Source organism: Molothrus ater, chromosome 1, assembly GCF_012460135.2.
Source record: "Molothrus ater isolate BHLD 08-10-18 breed brown headed cowbird chromosome 1, BPBGC_Mater_1.1, whole genome shotgun sequence".
Classification (NCBI taxonomy): Eukaryota; Metazoa; Chordata; class Aves; order Passeriformes; family Icteridae; genus Molothrus; species Molothrus ater.
This window is the reverse complement of record NC_050478.2, coordinates 84,080,959-84,093,172: the sequence shown is the minus strand read 5'-3', so window position 1 is coordinate 84,093,172 and position 12,214 is coordinate 84,080,959. Positions and strand designations below refer to the sequence as shown.

At 37.2% G+C, this 12,214-nt stretch overlaps 1 protein-coding gene across 2 annotated transcripts in view; it reads left to right on the top strand.

Moving 5' to 3' along the window:
• Positions 1-11,437, top strand: part of LOC118701433 (protein cordon-bleu-like) — a 119,881-nt gene extending 108,444 nt beyond the window's left edge. For both annotated transcript variants that reach the window (XM_054515072.1, XM_036406056.2), the window contains 2 exons: positions 3,702-3,840; positions 10,656-11,437. In XM_054515072.1, the coding sequence (XP_054371047.1) occupies positions 3,702-3,840; positions 10,656-10,699 (183 nt within the window). In that variant the 3' untranslated portion in view covers positions 10,700-11,437. The remainder of the gene's footprint in view (positions 1-3,701; positions 3,841-10,655) is intronic.
• Positions 11,438-12,214: the final 777 nt, after the last annotated feature.

The following is a 12,214-nucleotide window of genomic DNA, read 5'->3' as shown; positions in this document are numbered from 1 at the left end:
TGTTACCTTGGGCCCTCCTTTAATAAGTTTCATTATTTCATATTCATTGCAACCTGACCCAAAGAAAGTACTGGGCTGTTACACATAAAGAATCTTTAATTCAGTTTACACATGCACTCTTACAGTGTCCACAGATTGTTTGCAAGTGGGGTGACTGAAATGCTACTGATTGAAAATTTCAAGTATTGGCCTTGTAGGATTCTTTTCTACACAATTTTGACAATTAACCTCCCCACGATGTTGTTGTTTTGCTCTAAATATATTCTCAAGTCTTATCTAGAGCCCTCAAATTTTGTTAAGTATGTTGAGCTTTCACAGTAGGAAAACACATTCAGCATGTTACTCAGATATTTTGTGCGCAATGTTGGAAGTATTTTTCAAAGAGCATGTGAGCCCTGAATGTGATGATTTTGTTTTGTTTTGGTTTTGTTTTATTTTAATTATTCTATGTTATCTTGTCAATAGGGGAAGAGAAACTGGGCTATTTTTCAGATTTGGGTCCTTTTGACCTCTTTTATTCTAGCTCAGTTCATGGTATTAATTATAGTCAGAATTTAATTAACATCTTTTCAAATTATGTTTTTTTGTGACAGGGGCTGATCTAATAATTTCTTGTTGATAAATATAGGCGAAACACAAGTGCTAAGACTAGGAAATATTCTGTTAGGCTCAGAGAGGGGCTCCTCTTACAAAGTTTCAATGGGAAATTACTGCAAATAATGTTGCTAAGGCTTGATTTCTTTATAAAAGAAGCAGCCAGCCATAACAAATTATTTTCGAGTTCTATTGGTTTTGTAGATACAATTGGAAGAAAGAAACAGAATGTTCTTTGTGTTTCTTCCATTTATGTTTTGCCTCATAGGTTTACCGAAATTGGGATTAAAGAAAAGATACTTTTTACAATTTTTGTGACCTGGTCATGAACTAGATACTTCTTATATACTTTGTAGCATGACTGGCTTTAAACAAGCTTTTCATCTTCTTTATGGTGTTTGTGAAGAATACTGCACTTAGCTGACAGTATAATAAAAGCATCTTTGTGTGTGTATTTCACCAAACTTTCATTATTGCAGTCATGCACTAGCGCTTTCCTAGCCTATTCTTTAACTGCAGCAGCATGATCATCCATACATGTATCTAATGTTCCTCAGAAGATGTGACTAAGTAAGAATACATTGAGCTGAAAAGGATAATCAGACTTCTAACAAGGATCCTTTCTTCATAGGAAAGCAATTATGTGTCTTTGTGGGATTTGAATATACCAAGCTAACATCCTTCACTCCTCCGGTACTTGGAGAAGGGTGATTAGTGATCTCTAACATTTTAAGTGGGAAGACACATTTCCTTACTTTCTGCCTTGATTGTCAAGATTTCCTAGCTTTATCATTTCCAACCAGTTTTTGTCCTAAAATAAAATGACTTTTCTGTCTGGAGAGGGAGGAGTGAAGGTGGAAGCTGCAAAATGCTGCTAAACAGCTGCAAAAGTCAAGCTTGTACTTGTGAAGTTTTGAAGTTTTGGGAAAGTTCAGATGGTGCCTGTCTCCCAGATGATTCGATTTCTCCATAGTTACTGAATTTTGCAGTCTTTGTAGTAATCAAAATCACCACTTTAGTAATTTTCTTTCTCTTTTTTTCCTGTAAGGGAGTGTATCCTGCAGAACCAAGATACAGTATTAAGTGCCTACATGCTGTTAGCTTTTTTAAATGCAGGGGCAAAGAATGGGATTTTTTTTTTTTCAAAGTGTGTCTTTGCTAATTTCTTCAATGGAGAAGAATGCAGCATTAGGTGGCTGTCCTTGGTGTTATTCCCCTCAAAAAGCCTGATGAGTCTATTTCACTGACTGGAGTTTCCCGTGTTCAGCTCAATATTGAGCATTCTGTTTCAACTTCAGTCAATTGTGGTTAGCTCCTAATCAATACAAGCAGTTCCTTTATCAGGTGAATGTCCCATCTTAATATGGAGCAACACTATAACATTGGGCAGAAGTTTTTCAGTGGAGCTCTGAAATTTTGCTGTATCTATTTCAACAACTTGGTGTGGTGCTCTTTTCTGGGTATAAGTCCAATGTTTTTTAAATTCTATTAAATTTGGTGACCAAAATTTAAGTCCACAAAGTTGCTAGTTACTCCTAACATTATTGCTCATTTACCATGCCTAACTTTGTCTAGATTTGCCTCACTGGCTTTAGTCATGTACTGTATCTGGTGGAAATTTAATATAAAATGGTGACATAATCCATCATAGTAGGAATTAGGGCCAGGACACCTTCCTTTCTGACCCTTGTTCAGTGTGAAGCTGCAGCTCTTCCTGGTTGCTGTGCTTCATGTCCAATGTAAGTTACTACCAAGTTTCTCCCATGTAGGATGCAGGTTCCCCAAGGGGTGGAGAGTATCCAATTGTCATGTGGCATGGTGGTTAAAGCATAATACTCAAAGGTAGGAACAAAAGGGTTCTTTTTTTAAAATTTAAGACCCTCCTGGTCTTTTAAAAAGAAAGGCTAAGTGATGGACACTCTTTTCATATCCTAATCTTTGTAAAATTCATTCATTCTCAGATGTTTTTGCTCAACGTAGGAAGGAAACCTGTAAATGAGTGCCTTTCCTCTGAAGTCTGGTGGTAGATTTAAGTAGTGTGAAGCTACTAATTGTTTAATGAAATCTCCCACAACAATTGTATTTTAAGGGTCCATAAATCCTCTGGATTAGAGGAAATATCATGAATATGATTGTTCTTATTTTTATTAGTTAGGCCTTTGAAATAGTAGAAAACCACTGCAGTTTTGTATATTAGGTACAGAAGTATCGGGATAGACAGCAGTTAAATCAAAGAACTGAAGACTTCTTTGGTGGAATAGTAGCAGCATGTTATATGTGGGCAGCCACCATTACTCTCTACCTCATCAAAGCCTGGTACTAACTGGTGTTGTCAGTACCTTTCAAATATAAAAATTCCACAGATTTCCCTACATGGTTTTATTATTATTATTTTTCCAGAAAAAGGAAGTAGAGCTAAGTTCCAGCAAGCTACAGAAAATATTATGCAGCCCAATGAACCCAAGTCATTTGTAATAACCCTTTTCGTATTTTTAAAAGGAGCATACACAGTAATGAAGTCTTGGCATAGCAACCAGCATGTTGCAATTATTGGAAGCCAAGGTGTTACAGATCTTCAAAAGCAGGTCTGTGAAGTCCAGTAGGCATGAATAGAGTACAGTCTGATCTCATATCATCATGCAAGCAAACATGCAATTCAGATTCTTCTCTCAAAAATCATTTAACAAGAATTTCAGATGGAAATAAAAGAAATGAGAAAGACTTTATTCACTATACATGCCAATTGGAGTATTTAACCATAATGTAAGGTTTGAGGAAACCAATGGAAAAAGATCTTGTTATGGCTCAAGCGTAACAACACACATACTTTGCTCTGCTGAGTGTTGGGCTCCCTAGTTCACTTTTTCCAAAACCTACCAGAGCGGTGTTTCTGCTGTGACACTCATCAGCAGTTCTCGTCTCTTTCCTTTTCTGAGTGCAATAATTCTGTAATTCTTTAATCTCTGGTTGTCACTATAATTGCTCATTATAAATATACTGTGCTGAAAAATTAGGTCATATGGCAAACACTTTTTTTTTTAGTTACTGAAAATTTTCAACATCAACAAAATATATCCTTTACTGTGCTTATTTTTCAACTTTGTTAGATATCACAAGGAGCATCCTTGAATGATTTAAGGAAAAAGAAGAGGCGTGCCCCTCTTCCACCAGCTGCATCTGCTCCACCCACTCCTGCCATACCAAACAGGACAGAAGACAGGGAAGACAAGAGGAAGAGCACAATGGGTGAGAAGTGTTCTTTTCTCCTGAATAACCCTATTCATGTGTTTTCAATGCTCACTGTTTGAAGTTGCCTTAATTCTGTTATGCTGTGAGTTTGAAAACTTTTGTAACTTGGGGCAAAACTACATTTCTCTGCAGAATGAAAGTCTGGAAATAAGTGGTTTTATATTGCCTCTTCTTTTTTTCAATGGCACCATTCAGTGTATCACAGGGTAGTAAAATGTAGATAACACTCATCAGATGATTTGAATATTTGGCACAAACTTTATATCCAAAAGCACTAGCCCTGGGCCTATTCTGTGCCTTGAAGGTCATGATTGGTTTGCTAGTAAATGGAAATACAGAAATAGTAAATGGAAATGCTAATAAATGGAGATAGGCCAGGCAAAATGGAATGAATCTGAAGCCATAAAGTTCTGCTAGGACCAAAGTGCAGTCAGCTTGGTTCAGTGTTTCCTCACATTTCTAAACCCTGAAGACATTAGATTTTCATGTAGTCCTCCAACAGTCTGACATCAACTGCCCATATAAAGTAAAGGGTTTTTTTTAATTTCATTCTCACTTTTATTATAAATCAATATCTGATGATTCTTTAGCTAATCCATAGAAGAAAAGAACTGAAGCTCTCAAAGGAATGCCATACGTACCTAGAATCAACAAAAGAAACTGTAGCTTCAGCTGCATGTGGCACCACATTTACTCACACAGGAAAACTGAAAAACATTCTCCCAAACCTCTGTTGTTATCTGCCTGGTAGCTTGTTCAGATTGGTCAGAGCTTTGCTTGAGTGAGGACACCAGGATTATGCTTCTAGCAAGTAAAGTGATTTTATAATGGGTCAAGTTATGAGATAATGACCCCACATATTGGAACTCATTTTTCAGTGCATTAAGAGAATCATTCTTCAAGTGCCGTAATGCACTCAGTGCACTTCAGTTCATGCCTTTGACCTCATGTTTCATAAAATGCCTAAGACATACAGATATGACATTCTGTCATACATAATTGCTTACATTACAAATGCCTCACAGTTTAGTAAGAAACCTCTTGGCTTTGTTCCAACATTTATTTTCAGTAAATGCTTCACATTTAATGCCTCAGCATTTATGTAGCAGCAGGAGTCCATTCTCATGTGACATATTCAACTCCATTGACATCTCTTATTTAAACTTTCTAAGGGCAGTGTTATTGCTGGACCATATAACACAGGAGTTTTCAGCAAATTGGCTTACTTTTAATCACTACAGAGGTCACACTAGCACTTCTCACACTTTGCCCTACTACTGGTCACTTTTTGATGATATTTGTTGCTTTAACTTTTTATAAGTGTTCTATTTCTTTTGTATTGGTGCTCAAATGTTGCAGATGAGATATAGCAGAGCAGAGCTACTTCTAGTCTGTTCAGTACTGTGTACATAAGTGCTTGTTGGAGTGCTCTGCTCATGTAGGATTCTGTAGTATCGTTTGCTTTAATGGAGCCTTATTATTTTACACTAACAAAGAACTCATCCCACAGTAGCCCTGTCTTCAGTGCTTTTTGTTTTCTGCTACTTTCTTGAATGAATGTGTTCATTAACAAGAAAAAATGTTAGAGCCAGAGAGGGTTGGTAAAACAGCCTCTCTTCAGGGCCCTTGCAGGAAAACAATGAGAAAGCACAGATGGCACTGAAAGCATGAGAGAAAAGCTGTGAAAAAAGCAAGACTCTTGTGAGGGGAAAAAACGTGCTGCAAGAAATAGTGAGCCACATGATGGAACAAAAGTATTAAAGATACCTGTGTACCTCTCAAGTTAGCCACGTGAATCAAAGCAAAAGATCCTATCAAAAAATATTCTCAAACTGGCAAATTCCCCATAGTGTTCAATACTATGTTATTATGACACCAAAGAATTGCGCCAAATTTCCTCAAAAGCAGTAAAAAAGGGCTTGCACATTTGCCAGCATTAAATTGTGTCTCTGGAAGATACTCTTCTGGAAGCTAGTGACTGCTAAGTAAAAAAATCATAATGGTTTAATCTTTTTTCTTTGCCTTGGTTCTGCTTCCCTTCTCAGCAGCCCCAAAGCACAAGCCAGAGAGTGTAGGAAGGGATCAGACCAAACATCTGTCTCTGCAAGCATCCATCTTCAGCAATGACCACAGCACATGCTTCAGGCAGGGTATGAAAGCAGAACAAGCAGGTAGTCGTGGTTCCTCAGTGCACTTTCAACCTCTAAGGACTTTCCAAATAACAGTAGCTCAAGTTCTGTACACTACAAACTGGCAGCAGCTTTTTTGCATTGAAAGTGGTTCGCAGAGTACAGTGCAAAGACACATGTATTTCTTTAGTTATTGCACATAGTGTTGAAATAATCCCCCAGAAAAAGTTATGGGCATTTCCTTTGATAGCTTCAAACACTATTTTGCAAAATACAGTTTAATCATCTGCTTCTAAAATGTGAAAATAATGAAAACTGACTCAAAAAGAAGAGCAGAAAAGTCTGTAAGATACCTACTTCAAAATATTGACCCAAGGCATCTTCCTGTTTCTCTCAGAGTCAGGAAAATAGTCACATAAAGTATCTGAGAGGTCAACAAATTCAGGCAGTTTGACACTTCAGAAGATAAAATAAAACACATTTTTCACATTTTCTTACACAGCTTGTTTCAATTTTTTTTTAGTTTGCTTAACTATTTTTCTTCATCCTTATGCCTGCCAAAGCCAGTGATTTTAACTGGTAGTTGTAATGTATGTCTATGTGCTGGGCTCAATTCTGGTCCCACTGCTGTTGGTTTAAGACACACCTTTTCCTTCTCCCTTAATTATTTGGATGTAAATAAGAGCAGAACTATACCCAGAGAGCCTTTGGATGTGGGTAAGGGAAAAATCAATGTGTTTTTAAAAAACAACAATGAACAGAGTGATCATTATCTTGCAATGAAGTAACAAGTCAATTGATCCCCCTGTAGGTGTTGGACGGCAGGTGCCACAAAAGCCTCCTAGGGGCACCACTCGTGGTCCCCCCCAGTTAGTGATCCCCCCACCCCCACCTTACCCTCCTCCTGGCACTGACATTGTGGATCCAACAGTGTGTTACAGAGAAGCAGATGTTACAGCACCAACAGAGCTGGTACCTAAACGTATGTTTGAAAATATATGTATTTGCATTTCCATTCTTTTGATGATTACTCTCAGGGGTAGCTTTTCCAGACTTTCCTCTCTGCTCTTTAGACATCCGTGTCTGTTTTTCCCCCTTTTTCCAGCCTGCTATCTTTCAAAATGCCCAATGCAGTGTAACTAACTAATATAAAGTGAGAAAAACACTTGCTTGGAGAGAGTTTTGCATGTGATACCTGGTCATTGTACAGAAGCATTTTAAAATAACCATCAAGATTTTTTGCTTTGTTCAACTGAAAAAAAAAAAAAATTTGTCTTTTATCAATTCTCCAAGTTTGTTTTCCTGTACTAACAATTTTTTTGTCGCCCCAGAGATGAGTTCCTTTGAGACTCGATGGGTCTATCAGTCTAGGTTGAAAACTACAGTGTCTTCCTTAAGAAAATTAAACCATTTACAGGCTCTGTATATTGTAAAGGCCTTCCTGTCCTAATGGGTACATCTTTCTTGGCATCTCTGGGTAGTTCTTTGTGTGCTCTTCACCTTGGGGCGTAACAGTTATCAGACAAAGAAGTACAATATTTTCACATGCCTGTGTACTTGTGAAAAGCATGTTTTCATGCTGCTTTTCGTGCTTATCCATTGACTGCCTTTAAATCTTTGTACACAATCCAAGTCTTTGATCATGTATTATGTTCCCTGTGGGCTTGCCCTGCACACCCATGTAGAGCCGGTAAAAGCAGCAAAGCTCTGCACATTATGACATCTCATGGATGCATTTCCTTTGAAGACTAGGAGGGTGTCTCCTAACCATGGCATAGAGAAATGTCTCCATTAGCTACTAATTTGACAAAAGGTCTCTTTCCAGGACCTTATGTTTACCAAAAGTACTCTGCAAGTAGCAGTTACTCTGATACATTAATGTGGGTGTGTTTGCTGTTGATTACCAGCTAAATCTAAAGCACTATTTCTCAAATCAAAAATACAAATTGTTAAGTTTTGTTGGAGCTAATGATGGAAATTAAGGAGATCATACTAACAGAAAACCTGAATCTTATTGAGGAATAACCCTAAGACATCTTAACCAGCTTATGCACAGAAATCATACTTAAAATCTTCTTTTTGTTCTAGATAGTATCAGCTTTCCTGTGATGTTTTCTTTATTAAAAATCCATTGTGGCCTTCTTTGCATTAATATTTCTGCTTCATTTGAGTTTCTATCACTGTTATTTTGCAATACTTTCCTGATCTACCTTGCTGATCAAATACCCTTTAATCAATGCAGCACTGATGTAATCAGTGTCATCATTTGCTCCTAAACAAACACAGTATCTCAGCCAAAAGGATTTGATTAAGCTTGTACATAGAAACATAACATGAATTTTTATTGTCCTCAATTTACTGAGAGCAAGAGCTTAGTGGGTACTTATTTTAGACTTAAAGCATCAGTGTTGGAGAGGGACAAGTTTTAGCTCTGTAATTATGCTTGTCCTACCTAGATAAAGATAAGTGTGTAGATTTACACAAGAGAAGTGTGTATAGATGTACCCATGAGAGACAGCAGCATAGGTAGGACAGATGCTAATTACATTGCCTAATGCCATTCTGAAAGGTGCTTAGATACTGGAGTGATTGAGCCCTGTAAGAACACATTTTGCAACAATGTGTTTTATTGCCTGAGAATGCCTCAAGCAGTGCAAATAAGATTTGGGTGGTAGATTCAAAGAACAAAATTTTCAATCTTCCTAACTCTAACCTCAGTAAATGTGTTTTCTCATAGAATGATGAGGTGGGGAGGAGGATAAGCAGCTGATACCAGGTGTTGTTAGAAGACATGTTTTTTTCTGAAATCACTCTCAAAACCACTTTCTCTGGTAACAGTTGTGGGTGGGTGACTGTCAACAGCAGTATGTGTTCCATGAGAAAAAATTCCCATTTAGAAGTTAAATTCTGTGATCATGTGGAGTTTAAATTCTCACTTCTTATGATCTGCCACTGTCTGTGAAGGACTGTCCTCCCTCCCTCCCTCCCAAGACACAGCTATCAGTGTTCATTGAGTTTTCCAAATTTAATGTGGAGTGTAAGTAATTAATGAGTATGGCCTTTATTAGGATACTCGAGCTTTTCTTTATTAAATACCATTTAATACATTTTAGAATCTCTTCCACAAACAAGGGTGCAGAAGATCCTCACAGTTTGTCTTTTAAATCTTTTTATCCTGGTTCCATGACCTTTTCTCTAACATTTGGTGTGGCAGAATCTTAGCTGCATGTTGTGTGCACATTTAAACTGATGTGTTTATGTGATCCTTTCTCCTTCCTTACCATACTAATCAGATTATTCACGGCCTGATTCTAAGATTGACTGTACTTTGGGAATGCAGAGATGGAGATTGTTGCATGGTGTTTGGTTATGTCACATTGCTTGTGAAGTTCCAAATGTGTGAGTTGGTGGTAAGCTCTGTGCTACTTACCTGAGGTAAAGAATGCTTGTAGTGAAAGACTGCTGCACCTAGACAAGAACTGAAACCTGCTGCCTTGAAATGTCAGCCAGCACTTTAGAATAAATTCAGTATTCCTGTGAAACTCCACATTAGCCCTTTATTTGGCTAGTTATGAACTATCATTAAGATATGCAGTAAGAAATTAAATGCTCTATGGGAAAGAATATACAATATACTCTGCCTTCCTGTAGAGTGAGATGCTGAGATTAAGTTTTTCACTCTGGCACTGGATGAAGTACTAGTGAACTCAGGGCTCACACTGGGTGAGGACTTGACAACTGATTTATTTGTAAATTTCAGAAAGTGCTATTTCTTTGAAGAAATTAAATAATGATTTGAACCTGTCATTGTTTTTAACTGTAGATCAAAATAGTCAAACATCCCTTAATTAGAAGGTCTTTAAGGGGTGAAGGAATGGGCACACTCTTTTATTTTCTGTAGATGACGTGTACTAGTGGTTGATGAATAAAACCAAGAGCCTTGTCTATAGATGTAATTTTTAATTTTTTTCATTATATCACTGATATATGAAAAGGTAATACAATCTGGCTGACAAAGGCAATGACAGTTTCACAAACAGTTCAGTCGTATTTCTTCAGTCACTTTAGACATATCAGTCTTTCATAAGGCTAGATTCTAAGAGTTCATTTTTGTTAGCTTGAAGCAAAAAATAGGTAGAAACACAGAGTAAACTTCACTCTTTTACATGTGGCTCTATATCAACTGAGAACTGAGGGCTGCTGTGCAGGGAGTTTTGCTGGCTTGTCATGGTACACTGCTTCATAAGGCATGTGTCAAGTGACCCAGCCTTTTCTTTCTCAGAGGTGGTCTTTAAAGCAAGTATGCCTGCAGATGTGGTTTAGGAGGTTTTTATCGCCATCACTACTCTCACTCATTCAGGCAATCTGAGGCTAAACAATGAAGTTGAGTCTCCAATATAATCTATCTTGCTCCTTCTGGAAAATTAAAATTCAGACCAAGTAGAGCAGAATTCACAGACATACAGTGTATCAGTAAGTATTTTGTTCTTAAGATTGAGTTAGCTTATACGTGAACCCAGGCAGTTAGTGCAACTGTGGAATTCCAAATTTTAACACATGTGCCCATGCACCAACACCTCCTTTGGGCATCTGATTCTTTAGTGTTGCTGAGCATGCTAGCCATTCTGCCAGCTGACCTACACAATACTTACAATTTTATCCTTTTACTCTTTCCCCTGACAGTTTACTGTTGTGCATCATTCCCTTCATACTCCAAGCGTGTCTGACAGACCTTGCCTCTTCCTATGACCTTCATACTTCTGAACCTCCTGTTGCCTCTGCTACCCTGATTCTTCTGTTGCCTTCCTTCCTCCTCTGCTGGAAAAAAAACCCTTTTTTTTGACTGAGATTTTGGCTTCTTTTCTTTTCAAACTCGCACATTCTCTTTAATTTCTATTGATTATTTTTGGCTGTGGTTCATACTCATTGGTGAGATGTATGCTCCAGAACTGAATCGTGTGTTATATAAATCTATATATCAGCCTCAGAAAGATTATCTGTCGTTCTTTTCCAAAAGATTCTCCTTATTTTTAGCCATGGTTTGCTTTGATTTGGTGTTGCAAAAGAGTGTGTTCTTGGGACAGGGTGTCTTACTTTCCATATTGTTTAAGGTTTTAATGAAAAGTTTCTAAGAACTCTTTAAGCTTTTCTTCCTGTTACTCTAGATATAAAGTTTTGTATTGCCTATTTGCTCTATTTTCCTTTTATTGCATCTATTTTGTTCCTTTGGAACAAAACTAGTACTGGGCGTGGCCTAGCCAAGTTGAAGTGCAAGATTCTTTCTATATCTTGGCTATCAGTCAAGCTGTCAAGACAAAAGAAACAGGAAGATCTGTTGCATCTATAAGGGGCTTAAAAGGAATACCAAAAACTAATACCAAATGCACTGATTCATATTCTTTACTTATGCTTTCATCCTGATGCTTAATATGAGTAATTTTATCTTGATGCTGAAGACATGCTGTGGAAATCGAGGTGTGTGTTCTATTTCTGTAACAAAAGACTCAAACACTGTTTGCTGAAGATACATCTCGTTCTACAAGTCTCCTTTTTGCACTCGTACTAGGAATAGTCAGTGAGTTCTAATTAAAATATCTTCTCTAGGTTTGTATTTAGCAAAAACTTCTTTGTGCTAAAGGAAATTCTTCATGAGAACGACCCATAAGACATGTATTTTTAATAATCCTGAGCTACAAACATAGGCTTTATGAGTTGTAATGTAATGGTGCACACACCCAGAACTATTCTGACCTCACATGTACTGTGCTTTAAGACATTAATGTTATTTAAATGAGTGACTTGCAATACATAACTCTAATTTAAATGATGAAAAATTATTGTTTTACCCTCAAGCAAATAATCATGTTAATCTTGAATCCTTTCCAGGTAGGCAAAATGGAGAATAAGAAAGCAAAGCATTCCTACAGATAATATGAAATATGACTAAAGTGGGCTTTGACAGTTTTTAATACAAATATGACATGTAGTTAGTAAGCTTTAAATGATTCTTTAGAAAGTATACTTAGTACCCTAAGGGTCTTCTAATAAAAGTGGAGTGGATTTGAACTTTCTGAGCTGCCAGGTACTTTGTAATACCTTCTTAAGACAGGACAATGGTTTAATTGTAAGCCTTCTCTCAAAAAAAAAAAAAAGTAGGTGTTCACAATGTGAAGATTAAGAACCTAATTTACCCATTCTCATTGCTCTATTTGCACCCTATTTGTAACTCCACAGTTGCATGT